The sequence below is a fragment of the Cupressus sempervirens genome, chromosome 3 (genome assembly GCF_028749045.1).
Source record: "Cupressus sempervirens isolate cs-2001-9-10 chromosome 3, ASM2874904v1, whole genome shotgun sequence".
NCBI classification, from domain to species: domain Eukaryota; kingdom Viridiplantae; phylum Streptophyta; class Pinopsida; order Cupressales; family Cupressaceae; genus Cupressus; species Cupressus sempervirens.
This window is the reverse complement of record NC_143120.1, coordinates 258,078,361-258,097,604: the sequence shown is the minus strand read 5'-3', so window position 1 is coordinate 258,097,604 and position 19,244 is coordinate 258,078,361. Positions and strand designations below refer to the sequence as shown.

General features: G+C 32.5%; 1 protein-coding gene across 1 annotated transcript; it reads left to right on the top strand.

Moving 5' to 3' along the window:
• Nucleotides 1-16,582: 16,582 nt before the first annotated feature.
• LOC149565870 (uncharacterized) lies at nucleotides 16,583-17,724 on the top strand. Its single transcript, XM_089817286.1, has 3 exons — nucleotides 16,583-16,817; nucleotides 16,920-16,991; nucleotides 17,097-17,724. Exons 1-3 carry the CDS (start codon nucleotides 16,674-16,676, stop codon nucleotides 17,547-17,549), a joined length of 669 nt encoding a protein of 222 aa, XP_089673412.1. The 5' UTR covers nucleotides 16,583-16,673; the 3' UTR covers nucleotides 17,550-17,724.
• Nucleotides 17,725-19,244: the final 1,520 nt, after the last annotated feature.

The following is a 19,244-nucleotide window of genomic DNA, read 5'->3' as shown; positions in this document are numbered from 1 at the left end:
ATCGCATTATCTCAATGGTAAGAGAGGGGAGATAAATTCTTAAGTCCAAATCCTAACCTTTAAACACATTTGTCCTAGAAAAATAGTACAATTTTGTGAGTTAGTTTACCCATCCGAATGCATCAAGTGATGTGAATTTGTGATTATAACCCTTTAGTTTGATCTTGTATGTGCTTTTCTATGATGGGTTTTTGTATTTTGTTTTATGATTCATTGGTGATTTTTCTATTAATTAAGTCAAATTAAATTATTGAATTAATGATTTAATTTAATGGAAATTTATTATGGTATTTTTAATATTTAATTAATTAGGAAATTAATTAAATAAAAAGAAAAAAATTTAAAGATAAAAGTTATAAGTTTTAATTCTAGAATGTGATAATATTTATTTTATTCAATAATAATATATTTAGAGTTCATTTTTAAATAAATGATAAATGCTATTATTATTTAAGTTAATAAATAATTTATCAATTAAACATTCAAAAATAAATTAAGAAGCGAAAAAGATATGAATTTATTAAAAGTTTCAAAATTGCATAATGTGTGCATGAGATTAAAATTAAATAAATTAATTGAAAAGATAAGTCAAGCAAAAATTAAATAAATTTATTTTATAATTCAATAAATGTGCATGAAAAAGATAAAGAAAAGATAAACGAAAGATAAAGAAAAGTTAATAGAAGTTAAAGTCGAGTGAGCAAGGAGTCTCTCGAGTAATCACACAATTCGTGCCTCAATTTTAAGAGAGAACTCCTTATCACCAATTGAGGGTTCATTTTCGAGGGATAGAAAATTTGGAAGGGAAAAGAATTTTGGAAGAGAGAAGGTTGTGAGAGGAAAAATTTCTCTTACAATCTTTTCAGGTGTAGCAATTAGCATCAAAGTTCAAATAGATTATTGTGATTATTCACATAGATTATTTACTCTATTTATTTTCTTGTCTTCTTCATGACCATGGATTGTAAATTTGAATTTCTCCATGATGAACTCATGAATATCTAAATATTGTAAATTTTTGAATGCATGTTAATATCACTATGTGTTCGTGGAGATATAAAATATAGTAAAGGAAACCTTGTTCTATAGATTTGGAGTCTCAATTTTATTCGAGAAGGGTTTTAAATAATATGGAAATTTTATATTGAAAATTTGATTGCTTCATTGGATTCTTCCTATTAGAGTACGAGCGGGAATTATGTTTAAAAAAAATTAATTATTAAAAAGATAAATATGTTTTATATAAATTGTATGTTTATAAAATTTTATAAAATAAATTTAATGGAAAAGTTCTTTTAAAAACAACATATATATATATATATATATATATATATATATATATATATATATATATTGGGGGGGGGGGGGGGTGTGGGTGGGTCGAGGCAGGGCCACCACACCGCCACCTCCCATCACCCATGGCTGGCGGCAACTATATCTATTGCTGCACATACTACAACAGCTGTCAGAGGCCTTGCAATAGGAGGGAGGGGTTGCACGACCTCACTTTAAAGTCAGTGAGCTTTTTTAAAAAAACATGGGGATGTATTTTTGAATTTTTTTAAGTTTAAAATTTTATTATTAATTTTATTTATTAATAAATTTTATTTTTATTTTTATTATTAATTAATAATAGTTATTATTAATTAATAATAGTTATTATTAATTATTTTAATAATAATTGTATTAGTATTTAATAATGATTATTAATAAAGTTTTAATTATTATTTAAATAAATTTTAGGAACTATTTTAAATATATTATTATTTTATATGTATTTATAATAATTAATTATTCTAATCAAATTTAATTTAATTAATTAATTTAATAATGGAAGTTATTTAAATAGAAATGGAGGTTTATTTAATTATTTATAATCCTGATTTTTAATAAAATTGTGAATTGTTTTATTCTAAATCAATGGAATTATTTTAACAATTTGAATAAATAAATAATTATCCTTCGATTAGTTTTAAAAGTTGACTTAAAATATAATGGGGGTATTTCTATATTTGTTTTGAAAATGAGAATAAGTTTAATTGCAAGGGTAGAACTATAATGCTTATCTACTTGAAAACTTACACTGAAACAAGAATTGAAACCTTACTATAAACTAAAAACTATGCATGTTCCATAATCAAACCAACCTATGAGACTATTTTGTGTTCTGTGTTTTGTCTATGCTTTCGAGTTTTGGGTGTTGACCTAGCTTTGACTAGTTTTAGGATGTTACTAGAGGCTCAGGAGTTCTATGTTTTTGATGTCATGATGATGTTTTGATCTTGATTCTTTAAACCCAACCATGGTAATGTGTTTGGTATTCTTTATGATGTGTGTTGATCTATTGATTGTTATTGCTTTGCAGTGTTCTTGTGTAACACTGAGGTGAATGTATGATCTACTTGACTTAAACTTTTTTTGAGTCCTTGATAAGCTATATTTGGGTTTCTTTCCAGTCACTTTGATAGGATTGAGGTGTTTACTTTTTTTTGGGTGATGTCATGTTATGATATATTTGACTTTACCATTTTCAGTCTTTGATCAGTATTTTTGGGATGCTTTCCAGTTGCTCGTAGAGAACTCATGTGTTTTTGCGAATTATATTTTGATGTTTTCCAATCACTCATATAGGATTGAGGTGATTTTATATGAATATTTGATTTGTGATTTTAGGAGTCTAGGGTAGGTTATCTATATGTAATTTCAGGAAGTGGCTTGCAATGGAGGTCGGGACCCTAAATGGTTCCTAGGGTAACCCATTGTAAGTTGTTTAATAAGTGAAAACAGTACACCAAATGAGAGTAAAATGAACCTAATAAGAGTCTTTTTATGTTCTCACCCATGCCTCGAGTGCTAGTATAGGCTAATATGAGAGTAGAGAGAATGCTTGGTTGTGACCATGCATCCATAGTATGCCTTGTCAGTACGAGAGGATACTAGTTGCCACATAGGAATCACTAAGGGGTCAGGATCTTGAGAGATTGCTAGGGTAACTCTAGCATGATTCATGCAATGAAACTTGCCTACTTACATAGTAGATTTCCTACATGTCCTTGTGTGCCTCTAGGTATAGATGTTGATTTATCTTGGAACCTTTGAGTTAGATTACTTTCAGGATTTCTTGGACTTAAAGAGTACTTTTGATATTTGGTTTGATATCCTATTTGGGACTTGAGATTATTTCCTCAATGCGGTGGGAGTGGAAAATTTAGGTTCTACATGGTTAGGTGGTAGTGCTTTTTACTCTTAACATTGAGATCTGTTTGTTGATATCGTGGCTGGAGTTTCCTCGTCTGCATTTCCTTTCATTCTATCTTTGTATCATTATGATGGATGGTTATATCTTATGATGGATGTTTATATCCTTTATGATGGATGGTTTCATTTATTGTATTGTACTTTGTATCATGGATCCGAGGAGGATGATGTAATTCTATTTTTATAAATGTATATTCTTTAGGCTTTCATACCCTGTGACATGTACAGTGGATGATTCAACATTTTGAATATTATTGCTAAGTGGCATTTAGAACAAATGTATATTATTTAAATGGACTTTGGACTTTTAATTATTCTTTCATGTGGATGTGGCATTTATTAGACTTAGTCTTAATTAAATTTATATGTGACTCAACGTCTTGGGATCCTTAAGGAATATAACCTGTTATGATGCTTATTAATGATTGTATGTTATTGCTTCCACTACTTTATGTTTGATGTGTATGTTATTCTTTCTTTTTTCTTTTTAATACAATTTTTGGAAAACTTAGTAAAACTTTAGGTTAATTCTTTTGGATCCCTTTGCGGGGCGTTACATTTGGTATCAAAGCCTGAGTTTCTACATTGGGAGCTCTGGGTATATTGGAGTGCCACTAGTTGTTAACTAGTTGAACAAAAAAAAAATTGAAACTTAAAACTATTATGTATATCTATTTCAAACTAAAAATTGAACTAGTTAAACTAAAATGAAACTTAAACTTGTAGTTGTATATTTTCATACTTAAACACTTAAACTTCAAAATAAAAATATACGTAAACCTAAAATTAGGCAAAACTGAAAATTGAACTTACTATTTTAGAAATGTGTCTATTATGTATGCCTTATAGTAGTATGTTTTATGGTTGTTATAGTATCATGTATGGGTATGTGTAGGATCATGGTCAACAAAACTATGCTCTTAAGTGGCAATAAAAAATCAAAAAATTAGGGTTATGTCAACTTGACGTGTAATTTTCTACTTGTTATTAGCTTTATATCAAAATGTTGACAAAAAAGAATTTCTAGGAAATTGAATCTAGTTTCTAAACTACTAGGACTTATCTCAAAAAAAAAAAAAATTATTGGTCAAATTTTTGAATTTTAATGCTACATTACAAAAATTTTAGAACAAAAATAATAAGTAGATGTATGTCTGACCACCTTAATCAAAATCAAATGATAATATTTTTTAATAATATTCTAGATATAAGTAGTAGACTCATGCCTGGATGTGACACATATTTTTGGTTATTTTTATTCTAAATAAATAATAATTAATTAATTTTTGACTTTGGTATTTTTGGAATTAAAAAAATCTCGTGTCTGACCACCTTAACTAATTCAAAACTTTTCAAATTTTAATTTTTCATTGTTTTTCCTTATAGTGGAAGAAACATAGAATGTGACACATCTTTTGGATTTTAAAAATGTTTTACCATTTGAAAGTTATAGTTATTTTTTAAGTAGTGTGTCAGTCTGCACTTTATATGTAACTCCATTAGAAAATAAGTAAAAATTACTTACTAAACTCATAATTTGACAAACCTTACGTTTATGGAAAGAAGAGAACATTCTTAAGAAACCCTTTTCATTTTGTCAAATTTTGGAAAAAAAAAAAGTCATCAGCTACATGTTTGAGGGAAAAATCACATAAAAATAGGCCAAAAACACATTTTTAGGATTTTTTAAAGTTGACCATATAGGGTTGGTATCAAAAAATATAGTAGACCTTATAAAGATATTAATTTTTTTCATTTAGTATCAGGGTGGGTGGGAAAAAAATTGGATTAAATTTTGAAATGGTTTGAGGCATTTCAGAACTAGATATATTTTAGATTGCCACTTTTTGGCACACCATAATCCTACACATACCCGTATCTTGGATATTGTGGTAGGATGGCATTTGGGATGAGAGCTTTAGTTAGAGGTCATAGCCTAGGCTATGGGTGAGGTAGAAACATCAGTGTACATGAGTCTATAGATGAAGGCCTTAATCAAGAAGAGGGTAGGGAAGAGCATGTTAGTGAGCATCAGGAAGAGAACCATGGAGAGGAGTAGGCCGACTCAGAGGAAGTTGGCCTGAGGCAAATGATGAAGACCATCATTGATCACCTACCTCCTCTTCAGGGTGTTGGTCAGGATGAAGCACATCAGGCAGGACATGAGCATAGACCTAGGTTTAGGAGCCCTCAGAGGGATCGATAGAGATCGATTGTATCTACTCAGATGAAGGACCTTCAGAGGTCTAAGGTCAAACCCTTTAATGGGTTGGGTTTAGGTTATGTAGTCAAGCAGTGGCTTATTGCTCTTGAAAATGTATTTTCTATTCAAGACTTTGACAGTAATGTCAAAGCGAGGTTTGCTATCACCAACTTGGAACTCTATGGAGCCAATTGGTGGACTATCAAAGAGAAGAAGTCGGGCATAGACATGAACAATGTCACATGGGAGATGTTCTTGGAAAAATTCCATGAGTGATTCCTACTAGAGGAATGGAAGTGGCATAGAGTAGATGAGTTCCCCAACCTAAATTTTTTTGTAGCCTTGATTTGCATGCCCAAGCTAAAATAACCTAGGTGCAAAATCATTTTGCCTCAAATTTTAACAACATGCAAATTAGACAAATTTTATATGAAAATAGGGGTTTTCAAGTGCTCTAAGCTCAATGGTGATGTCATTTTGGGCTCAAAGTGCTTTGAAAAATAGGTCCCCTCTAGATCCAATACAAAATCTTCTAAAAGCCTAGATCTAACAACCAATACTAAAAATCTCAAGAATAGAATAGGGGCATGAAGATATAGTGCTCTGATACCATGTTGAAGTTGATGAAAAATCAACACCATAGCTCCCAAGAATCACCTAGATGCAAAAACTTGTCATAGAAAGAGAGAAGCAAAAGCTATGTAGGTTGGAATTCCTTGATCCATAGATGAGACATTCTTGATGATCAAAAAGAGAAATTTCTATAATCTAAAGTGAATCAATGTTTAATTATAAAGAGAGACCGTCCTTATAAACAAGATCAAAACCCTAATAGGTAAATAACCTAGGCTACATGATAATAATTAATAAAAGAATTAATTATTATATTCCTAAATTTTAGCTTAAGTAAACTAGATATAAAAAGTGAATTCATAATTAAATCAATATGATTTAATTAATAAGAAATTTTTAATTAACATGCATAATTGGAAGATAATCATGCAGGAATTGACATTTTTGTTACAGCATACAATGACTGTGACTGATAAAGTAATATTTCAATGTGAGGAAGACAATTTGTTAGAAACCCTAGTCAATTTGAAGTCTCTACTAAAATAAAGTTTGGAAAGTTTATCTAGTGATGATGACGATCAAATTGGACTAATATCATCTCTAAGTAAATTTTTTGAAAACATCAAGAAAGTAAAGAGTCTTCAAGAAACTCTAGAGGAAGTTTATGGGAGATTGTAGAATATTATACTAGTGAGAGTAATAGAGGAAGATCCTCAAGTGAGAGAAAATGAATTGATTAAGGATTTTGATAATGAGTTTACACGGTTATCAAGAGTAGCAACTACACAAGCTCAATTCAAATAGGATACATAATTATTCGACACGGTGTGCAAAAACATAATAAATGAATTTGTAGGACTTGACTCTTGTATTAAAGAGTTAAGAAGATGTGCAATAAAAGGAAGAACATTGTGTGGGCAGTGCACTTTGTTGTATAATTTCACCAAAGATGTGAATGAGGAGCTTAGTGAGAAGTAGAAATAATTAAAAAGACTTTACTAATGAGCTTCAGTCTCCTGATTAGAAGATTGAAGATGTATAGACAAGAATTGTGAAGATATATATGATGATGTCACTTTGATTGAGTTGAAAAGAGAAAGAATCACCAAGACATTTTAATTGTTAAGGGAGTATTTGACATTGAAAATCAACAATGTGCAGAAGCAACTAGAGGAATGTCTTAAGGCTAAGACATCGTTTGAGAAATTTGTATATTCATATTTAAATGTAGTAGAGGTAGTATCTTATGGATTGTACACCTTGATTAGTGCATATGATATAGTCAAAGACACCTAGGTAAAATAATTTGAAAATCTAAAAGTGATGTTTTTTTATTGCTTTACAGGAATATCAACATGAAGGAAAAGGTAACACAATTTTTTACATGTATATAAGTTTTTCCACTACCTTTGTCATTGATGTCAAAGGGGGAGTGAATTAGAGAAATTGTATATAAATATATGTATAATATAAAGTATATTAAAAGGGGGAGCATCCCTATGTATGTAAAGATGGTATATACAATGATCCACAATTTTTGTAATGGCCATGTAATAGAAGTTACATGTTTTTGAAGTTTTGGGTTTGAGACACAACCAATTTTCCCATATGTTGCTATCAATGCCAAAGGGGGAGATTTTTGGAAATTCCTTTAGGTTACTTAGTATGGTATAGTCATTTATGAAAACATATAGTCAAAATTAAGTCAGCATATTTTGGAGATAAGGTTGTGGGACAAAGACTTAGAAAATTAACTAAGTACAATAGAGTTTATCTGTTAGCACATGAACATTTTGGTCAATGTAGTTCACAAAATCATATCTAGAATATGAACACTTACATGAAGAAAGTACAGTGTGCCAAGATGATGTATACATGAGCATAGGATAGTATGGTAAGTAAGGACAAAGATATTTTAGTTTTACAATGACTATATTGTAAATAAATAATAGAGAAGACATAAGGAAATGTGTATTTTGGAATAAGTTATTTTTTAAACAAAAAAATTACTTAACTAATTATGGATGACATCCTAGATGTTAACCCTAATTGAGAAAGGTTTTTTTTTTAAATTTGGAAAACATGTGAAGTAATGGAGGCTGACATGTTAAAGAATAAAATATAAAGGAAAAGTTTTGAATGCAAAGTTAAGTGTGATATTTGTAATATGTATGCCATATGCTTGATATACAAATTATGATGTAAGATCAGAGCAGTGTGAATTTGTGATCAATTTTTTTTGAAGAGTAGCAAGAGGCAAAATACGAAGTTGAAGATATTCGTAGCAATAAAGAGGTTTTTCTATCTATCTCTTGTATTGAAGAATAATATTTTATATTATATGTTTGGGTAATTGGCTCATCTTTCATAGTTTGTCTAATTATAATAAAAAATCCTAACAAGGTTGAGGCTTCTAACAAGGCCTAGTCCTCTAACAAGGACCAAGACACTATATAGATGTAATAGACTCCCAAAAGGGTTAATATCTTTCACAAGATACTTTTGATTAGTGGATCATCTTGTGGGTACCATCCAACTGGGGCTTTTCCTTGGTCAGGCTTTCTCTAGTTAAAAAAAATGGTGTATGTGTTGCATTAATTTATGGTTGTGTTTACCATTCAATATAATTAGTTTGCTTTCATATGCAAGCTATAAGTTTGTTAATGATATCCATGTTTGGGAAAAAATTTGTGAAATAATAATTCACCCACTTATCTCAGTATTTCCTATTTCTAACAGAAGGGCCTTTATTACTTTATCTATGTGGTTAGTTTGAATGCCCAAAGGGAGAGCCACTATCACAATAAGAATTTCATTTTCATCTGTTAAAACTCCCTCATACCTTGGCAACCTAGGGTTTCCATTGGCTACCCCATCAAAATTAGAAATGACCCAACTAACTAGTGGAGATAGCTAGAAAACTATCTTGAGGATGTTATGGAATATTGTAAGTAAGAAACCTATCCTTTTGGACATTCCAATTAGCAACTACCCAACAGTCATAAGCACTAAATGAAATATTCTCATTAAAGTAAATTGACTAGGTGACAATATTAAAGTCTTTATATATGGCTCTATCGAGATCATCCTAAAAATAATATCTGGTGTTAAAAAATTCTCTTTGAAAATTATATTATTCTACTCCTTCTGAATGCTCCAATCCACATGTAGGAGGATAATGCATCAAACTTTCTTAAGTAGAAGGTTAGCTATGGATGATTTCCACTTGAAATAAACTCCAAGACTAACTATATAGAGGCCACTTAAAGCTCCACAACTAGAGAACCTTATTCCAAATCTTTACAATAAAATGTTAATGAAGAATTGGATGATAGGTAGATTCAAAATCTTACTAGTAGAGATTACAACTAATTTGGGATGGAAGAATCTTCTAATCCTTCAAAAATCTTCCATAGGCAGAATTCTATTCTAAAGTAGGATAAAAGTTGTGTTTTACCTTTGGAATGAGACCTTTACACTACATTTTTTTTGAATGAGGGAGAGGATTAACGGACAAGGAGAAAAGATTCATTGTCAAAGATTGTACATTGAATTGGAAATCATTAAAAACTGATATTGAAACATAAATTAGTTAAATTGAAACCCTATGAAATTGAAATTAAGATACTTAAACTGAATTAAAATATAGAAATTGATGACCTTAAACTATTCTACCTTTTTAGTGATTTTTTTAACCCCTTAAATAGTAAAATTGAATCACTCCTATGGTGAAATTGAAACTCTTCAAATGAATTGAAAAATAGGAATTGAGGCGTTAAACTCTTATAAATTTTAAGTGTTCTTGTGATACCTTAAGAAATTAAATTGAACCACTCCCATAATGAAATCAAAACCCTTAAACCTTGTACTAATCTTTAAATGAAAGCCCTTTTATAGAAAAAGTGAAATTGGAAACTCATTAATAAAGAACTTAAAACCATTAAACATGATATTGGATACCTCAATCCTAATAATAATAGTTGACTTTAAAGTCATATATAGTGGAAATTATACCAATAATTCAAATACCAACAATAATGTTTGAAAAGAAAAAATAGCGAGCTCATATGACTAAGAACATGGCCTAATGAAGCTAGAACACAAGTGTATAATTTCTTTATTGACTTATAAGTGTTTATGAACACAATAAGTTGAGCTCATAAATTTAAATTGCTTAAAATTATTGCAAGGATCATCAAACACAATACCATTCCAAAATAGAGTCAAAGGACACAAGATGAAATGGAAAACACTAATTTAAAAGCCACTAAAGGTCTTCTATGGACATAGCAAGGCTAAAAATCTCACCTATATTGAAGATGATTCAAGAGAAAAAAATTAACTCCTCCTTTTGCTTATTGTGAAGGGTTGGCATAAACAGTTGTAATGCCTCATTTTGCATTGTATATGGAATCTATGTACAAAAAGATAAAAAAGTAGAGGAAGAAATGCAATATAATATGATATGAAACAATTGATACAAAATCTCTAGAGGATGGAAGGAGTAAAATGTATCAATGTATGGTGTATCTTTTCCTCTAAATACCTACTTTATCATTGGAATCACTGGTTTGCCTTGTGAGGGTTTAAATTTTTTCAATGAAAGGAAAGATATGTTGGAGGAGGCTCTAGAGAAATTTCTAGAAGATGACAAAGAGAAGGAAGTGTTGATCAAGGTGGGTAGCTATTTTTATAACAAGAAAATTAAGTCCATTTGTAGGCATACAAGTTAAACCATCTTAGGGCTTATTTCACTTTGGCTAGCAGGAATAAAAGGGTTCATTTTTTTAATTAATTTATTTTTAATCATTCCCAGTATGAGGATAAGATTTATTTCCCCTACTATGTTTTAAAATCCCTTAAGTAGAGTGTATCCAAAGAAAAGTAAAAATCTTCTTGACCTATTCCTCATGAGGGGCTTATCTTCCTATTTGTAGAGTACTACAAGGCTAGAATCCCTTAACCTAGTCTTTAAATTAATTAGGAGGGGATCTAGTAGTAAGAGATAAACCCCTTGCTACAGTGGCAGAGAAGAGAAACGCTATAGGAGGAAACATTGTTGAAAATGTAATAGGGAATTTAATGTTATGTTTTAAATGCTTTTAGTTTTTGAAGTTTGTAATAATGTCCTACATGTGGTGGCATACCTAGAGTAGCAGTTCGATAAGCTCTCCAAATATAGCCACCTAGGACCAAGTATAGGTTTTTAAAATTAGAATAGTTTTAATTCGTAGATAATGATTGTCAAATTCCAATAATAGGCAGTAGGCAGTTTCAGATTCTTATCCTTTTCTTGGATAGAAGACGAAAAAACGTGGATATTTAAAATGTGGCCTACTGCATGATTGTCAGATTCCAATAATAGGTAGTAGGCAGTTTCAGATTCTTATCCTTTTCTTGGATAGAAGACAAAAAAAACGTTTCTCATCCTTTTATTAGAAAAGGAGAGTCAGTTTTAAATAAGCCAGTTGGCTATGTAAGAGAGGCATTTGAATTTGGGTAATAGAAAAAGTTTCAGTTTTTGCCTTAGAAAGGATATAGATAATCGACTATGGAGTTTGGCAGCAATTCGATCTTGGTCTCTCTTGTAAAAGTACAAATATATTTTCTTTGAGGATATTTCAGGTTAAAGATCTTGGTGTGCGGGTGAAGATAAACTATGGAGATTTATATATTTTAATTAATCCAATCTTGAGTTTGGTTCGAGTTCGATCTCGGCTGATTGATTTCGTGCCCCTTGAAGTAACTTAGTTGAGTGAGTATTCCTCCTGAGCTTTCCAAGGTGTGGCTCTGCATCATTTTTGGTATCAGAGCCTAGCATCATAATGGAAGAAGAAGAAGCAAAAAGACAAAGCTATAGCCAAAGACATTCTATATTCCGAACAAAGTGCAAGTGCAAGAATAAGGTATGCAAAGTTATAGTTGACAGTGGTTCCTTCGAAAATATAATCTCAGTAGAAATGGTTGAGAAACTGAATCTTCCAAGAGTACCTCATGATTTACCTTATAGAGCTTATGGGTTAGGAGATGAACAATGGATTGATGTCTTCAAAAATTCATATGTTTCTTTTAACATTGGACCATATTTTGATACCATTGAATGTGATATTATGCCTTTAAAAGATTGTCACTTGATTTTGGGAAGAGCATGGCAATATGACAGGTCAACCATATATGATTGTAGAGAGAACACATATACTATCAACAAGAATGGGAAGAAGATGGTTTTGCTTCCATTGAAGGATGATACAACATGGAAGGAATCAAGAAGTATAGGTCTTATTGATAGGATAGCATTTCCAATGCATGATGAAGTGAAAGAAGTTTTGGTAGAGGCAAATGAAACTACAAAGAAGGCAGCCATAAAGAGTGTAGATGTATGTGAAGTTGGTACAAAAATCTCAACAATGATAGATGTAATTTGTCCTTTGGAAGGGAAAGAACTTGAAGAGCATAAAGAAGATAAATTGCAGCAAGTAAATGTTGATGAGAAGAATAAAGAGGAAAGTCCTATGGGATTTGAGTGTGAACAATTTGTGGTTGGAACAGTAACATGTCCTTTGAAAATAGAGAAGAGTACAATGTTGGAAGGTACTCCTATGGAAAAGATTTTGGAGGCAACTGGTGAAGCCTTAAATATGTATAATGAAGAAAAATGTCAAGAGGAATGGCATGAAGATGAAGCTAAGGAATGTGTAACAGCAAGTTCTAAAGAAGAATCTGATTTATGGAAAAAATTTGCATCCATTATGGGAGAATGGAAAAGGCATGGCGGTAGTATGGAAACTTAGCTTCAAGAAGAAAGGAAAGAGTGCAATACTGTTATTGTTCTTGAGCAAAGTTGTAATAAGAAAGAGATATTTGAAAGTGAGATTCCTACAGAAGATCAAGATGATGATAAATGTTTAATAAAGGAAGAAGAGATAAATACGATTTTTAAGATTCAAGATGTGAAACTGGTTGATAATCAAGAAGCAGATAAGTTTATGGTTACTATTGATAAAGATAGATATGATGCACATTACATGGTGTATAAGGAAGCTCATATTCAAAAAGAGAACTCAAATAATCTTAATGCTGATGATATGTTTTCTTCTAATAATGTTTATGCAGGGATGCAGATTTCATGTATAGTGAATCATGCTGGAGAATTTTCTATGACATTTATAGCATTAAAGAATCAAAGCTACAAGGTGGAGAAGTTGGATATTATCTTTTTTTTTCTTATAGATATGCTCATCCTAGTTCAAAGAAATTGGAAAGTTTTAAAGAAGAATGAGATTCATTTCTACAACACATCATCTCAAGAGGACTTGAGATTCATTCTACAGGGGAGTATGCTGCAGTGGCAGAGAAGAGAAACGCTATACGAGGCAACATTGTTGAAAATGTAATAGGGAATTTAATGTTATGTTTTAAATGCTTTTAGTTTTTGAAGTTTTTAATGACGTCCTACATGTGGTGGCATACCTAGAGGAGCAATTCGATAAGCTCTCCAGATATAGCCACCTAGGACCAGGTATAGGTTTTTAAAATTAGAATAGTTTTAATTCGTAGATAATGATTGTCAGATTCCAATAATAGGTAGTAGGCAGTTTCAGATTCTTATCCTTTTCTTGGATAGAAGACGAAAAAAAGTGGATATTTAAAATGTGGCCTATTGCATGATTGTCAGATTCCAATAATAGGTAGTAGGCAGTTTTGGATTCTTATCCTTTTCTTGGATAGAAGACGAAAAAAAATGTTTCTCATCCTTTTATTAGAAAAGGAGAGTCAGTTTTAAATAAGCCGGTTGGCTATGTAAGAGAGGCATCCGAATTTGGGTAATAGAAAAAGTTTCAGTTTTTGCCTTAGAAAGGATATAGATAATCGACTATGGAGTTTGGCAGCAATTCGATCTTGGTCTCTCTTGTAAAAGTGCAAATATATTTTCTTTGAGGATATTCCAGGTTAAAGATCTTGGTGTGCGAGTGAAGATAAACTATGGAGATTTATATATTCTAATTAATCCAATCTTGAGTTTGGTTCGAGTTCGATCCCGGCTGATTGATGTCATGCCCCTTGAAGTAACTCAGTTGAGTGAGTATTCCTCCTGAGCTTTCCAAGGTGTGGCTCTGCATCACGCCTTGTTTTGGAAAAGGTAGAAAAAATATGGGAAGTGAAGATACTAGAATGAACATGAGGAAAGAGGAGGATGCCATGTCATCTAAGTCCAAGGAAGAAATGAAATCAAAGGATCCTTGGGAAGGTAATGAGGAGGAAATGGATACAGAGGGGGAATTTGAGGATTCTCCTAATCATAAATTGCAAAAGACTTATCCTTCCATGATAAAATGCAAAGGGATAAAGGGCCCTTTTGTCTAATAAGGATAAAAAGACCATGTAGAATAAAAATAAAAAGAATGACAACATGAAGGAAGATTCAACAATTAATATTGTTGTGCACTCTATCTTGCATTCAGAGCACATGTATATTGAGAAAGATGTGAAGGATTTAGTGGATCATGACACCAAGATTGTTTTGAATTCGTTGAATATCCTCCGCAAAGATAAGGGTAAAGTTGAGTTGTCTATGGTTGTTGATAACTAATATTTCAAGGAAATTATCTTCCTCAACTTAGATAAGGTGGATATCATTGACAAAAATATGCAAAGTAAAATGAAGATTAGCAAAAGGATGGAAGATTTACATGAAGGTATCCCAACACAATTGAAGGATATTGAGGGTAGAGTTAACAAAACTAAAAAAAACAATGAAAATAGGATCTAGTCTTCCATGATGAAGAATATAAACAATAAAGGGAAGATGGATGAGGAGGGCATAGAGCTTAAAGTGGATTTAAGCAGTAAACATAATGACCAACAAGATATCACTAAAGGCCCATGGAAAAGAACTAGAGGCATACTCAACAAAAAGAAAATGACCATGACTATGAAGAACCTTGCAAATGATCTAGGCATTAAGGAGATTCAGGGTGCTAAAGCTCTTAAGGAGCCGGTTTAGGTTTGGGCTTCTCTGTTTTCATTTTGTTTGGTTTCTATAGGTCTAGCTTTGTGTTGGTTTATGTTGTTGGTTTGTTGGATGTTTATGCAGGTTTATTTCAATTTTCCAGCATAGTTCATATTTTAGTCTTAACTATTTATATTATGCAATCTTATACTTTATGCATTTCAGGTTCTTGTAAAACTCATTTTTACCTTAATCCAAAATAGTGCGGAATAATGAAATATAATGTGAAATAATGTAATAGAATCCATAGCTATGAATACACATCAATGCAAACAAAAAACCCAAGTAAATACTTTTAGATATAATTTCGTTATTGGTGAGCTAAATTTTACATTCTTTTTGGGTTTGGAAGTTGCATAGCCCTCAACCAAATATGCTATAGTCACGAAAGAAATGAAGACTCCAGTATGGGTGGGATAGAAAGGAGTGAAACATGGCTCAATATGCAAGGAGTCAAGTGTATTGAAAGGAGTTCTATTCAAATAGTGCAACACCTAAAGTGATTGTACAAAGTGGTGATGTGTAGTAAATGCCACTGAATGATGTAGTGTAAGGTGTTGATGGGAAGTAATTGTGGTGAGGGTGATGGAGATGGAATGCCACATGATCACCATGTCAAATTTAAATATATGATGGGAAGGTTAAGGGTGTGGGTATGTGCTCTTATAAATGGTAACTAAGAAATATGTTTGGATAGAGGAGATGGAACGGTGACAAATTGTCAAGTCGTAGAAATAAATTTTGATTGGACTTGGCTATCCTCCACCCAAATTGTACAGTTGACCAATTTTCAAAAAATTGAAACATTATGGATTTTAATGAAAATTTCAGCATTTGATCTTGTTGTAGTTGAAAACAACAAAAAAATTGAAAAAAAAATCACTATATTTTTGTGAATCTGGAAAAAAACAAAAAAAATCGAGATTATTTTATCTTTAATATATTTTAAATGAAGATTAGCCCGTCCCATTTTGATTTAAAGTTGTCACATAAAAATGAACTCCTAGTACATATGACAACCCAGAGGTACCCCCGGAATTAGAATATGCTGTTTTGACTCCTCTCCCCTTCACATCAACAAAACTACCGAGTTGAATATATCCCAAACAAAATGCCGAAATAAGGCACAACATTGGCACTGTCTCTGAATTTTACAAAAAACAATATTTTATTATAGATGTCCGAAACGCGTATCATTTTCTCGATCCGATTCAAAGAATGACATCCCCAACGCGAATTTCTTGTATTGTTTGATTGTGGAGCGGGTAACATGACCGGTCGGCTACCTGATTCTTTGGACTTTGACCTTCCTATAACTTGCCCCAATATTTCCTCTCAAATTCCCGCAACTTTTCTACGACAATTAATTGGCCGGTGCAAGATCGGTAAATTGCAACTTGGACATGAATCTGCTCGTTTTTCTACTAGAAAACTTTTTATAATAATAATAATGCCTTAAAATAATTAAACCGCGTTTCTCCTTGTTCATAAACAGTCCAACACGTCGCATTGTTCATATTCAGCCCTTTTATATACCAGTATTTTGTCCTCCCCACCGCAGACTGAAAAACCCAAATCAACACGATCACTTTCGGAACGTTAGTTCAGAGCCGAAACCAGAACGAAAGCATGAGCGTTTCATTTGGGATCTTGAAGCCTCACAACGGCTGCGACATCGATGACTTACTCCTCCATATGACCGCTCTGGCTCCTTCTCTCGAAAATGCCCACAACATTAACGTCGCCATATTAAGATGTCTCCACTATTCTTGGGTACGCATCTCTTTGTAATTTGCCCTTAATTTATATCTTTACATGAACGATCTTCATTCAAAGTGCTAATTTGTTTTAACTGCCATTTTTCTTTTCCTGCAGGCGGCTGTTTTCGCAGTAGCAAAAGAGGTCGGATCGCAAAAAGTCGAAAGACCGGACTTAAATCTGCCGGAGGTATGTGAGCTGACGAATATATTGATATTACTACATGAATTCAATGGTCATTGAATTGGGACTAATTGCTTTCGTTACTATTGGGATTCAATATTGTTTTAATAGGCAAAAGCGTTTATAGAGGGGTTAAGCTGCGAGGTGAAAATAGTGAACTCGGGTTACTTCCGCCTGAATTCACAGCAGACGAGCAAAGGCAAACTATTCGCACAGCTATCGATGGGCGATGTGGTGAGCATCCGCAGAATACATTGCAGCTCGAAGAGGCAAGAGATGCTCTCTTACGCCTGCCTTGCCATTCTAAGATCTTATTTTAATCGGATGAAAGGCGTAGATTCGTATTCATTCTATGATTCCTTGGACGGCAAGCGGATAATTGGATTGGGAGTGTGGGACAACATTCAGTCTGCCTTGGCGATTGTAAACAATGCAGATAATAACCCCGCGTTGCCATTCTGGGAAGGGGCCGGGGCGAAACACCTCAAGTATCATGCATGCAACGTTTTCTATGCGACTGACATGTCTGCCTCAAAAAATTGCACCAGTGTGTTCAGGATATGATATAAACTTTGAAAGGGACTCGTAGTGAACGACTAGCTGTTACGAGGATGTGTCATTCTGGATGTATGACAGAACTTCCTCGAAGGATTCTATTGCGTATGACGCACGCAAATTCCATCCCAGATAAACAGCGGAACCTTTCTCATACAATGTAAATATTGTAAGTAGCAATTGAATAACGGGACGCTTTATTCTTCATTTGTAAATTTTAGTAGTTAAATTTAGATATTATAATAACCATCAATGGTAAAAGAAACGATTTTATATAGGAATGTATGTAATTGATGTTAAAGTTTAATCATTTAAATTAATTTAATAAAAATATATGTCCAAATAACTAATTTTTTAATTGAAAAATATATTTTATTTAGATTAACAACTAAACATTTGTTCTATTTTAAGTGATCAAAATTAATTTTTTATATTTGTAAATTGTATATTGTGTTTGTGAAATTATAATGTCTAAATGATCATGATGAAGAGTGTCTTTCTTATAGGCTTCTTTCGTCAATCATCGTAATGAGTTTTGTATTCTCATTGTACCTATAAGAGGTACATACCCCTAGTTAGAGCTTATGTTAATTCCCAATTTTTAAGGCCTTATAAGTTTGGTTGAATTTTGTCCTCTTATTTGCACTTGCCCTAATTCCCCATTATTAATTAATTTGAGAAACTCCATGTTGGTTGCACATATGTTGTGGTTTTCTCCAATTAAAAAGAAAGTAATTGGTGTCCAAAATCCAAAGTGTTTCGAGTTCTTACATTATCTCTTCCCTAAGTTCCTTTCCCTCAAATTCTTTAATGTTGTAAAAAATCAACCTCTTTCTCTCAATTCCTTTCTCTTTTTGATGTCCCAAAGGTCCCCTTCTATACATTTCAACACCACCATGCTCTTGACCTACAAAACCTCACTTTTGTTTACAAGTATTATTTGAGTCATAAAACAAGCTTACCCTTACTTGGATATCTACTAGATGTCGTTCCTCTCATTCTATGAACCCCTAATTTCATCCTCCCTAATTTCTATTCTAACCTATCCCTCCACATCCGTTCTTTGTTCATTATTGTTGATTGTAATATTTTTGGGCAAACCTTGGATTTTGGCATTTAGTTCCTTAGTGTAAAATCCTCCAAACTTTTTACATGCTTTCTACTATACCCTTGAATCTCAAAACTGCCTAGAACCCTCAAACATGCAAGTGGAACCTAGAGCTTGTAATATGTTCTTGGTGCTAAGTGTACCCCAATCCTTGCACCTTGGTATGTTTTTCTAACTTCAATCTCATTTCTCAAGTCCCTCTCTCACTAACCTTTTATCTTCCCCATCAGAATTCTATTTGAGTGGTAAGTTTACCCCAATCCTATTGTGATGTGGAGCCAAATCAGACTTGGAGGTTAATTTTTTTCCATTTCATTTAGAGCAGTTTCCCCCTTGATTTTACTATGCAGGTTTGGGGGCAGTGCCCTCAAGCTCTAGGGGTCACGGGGCAATGCCCTTTGCAGGTTCCTAGCTAGGACAACACCCTAAATAGGGTCAAGGGACATCACCCTTGTGGGGTCCTAGAGTCAACAACACCAAGAGCTCTCCCTGTCACGATACATGGTTGGGTAGAGGGGCAGTGCTCCCAAAGCCAAAATTGAATTTAATATTGTAAAAGTCACCAAGAGTTATATTTTTCTATTGGTCACCTCATT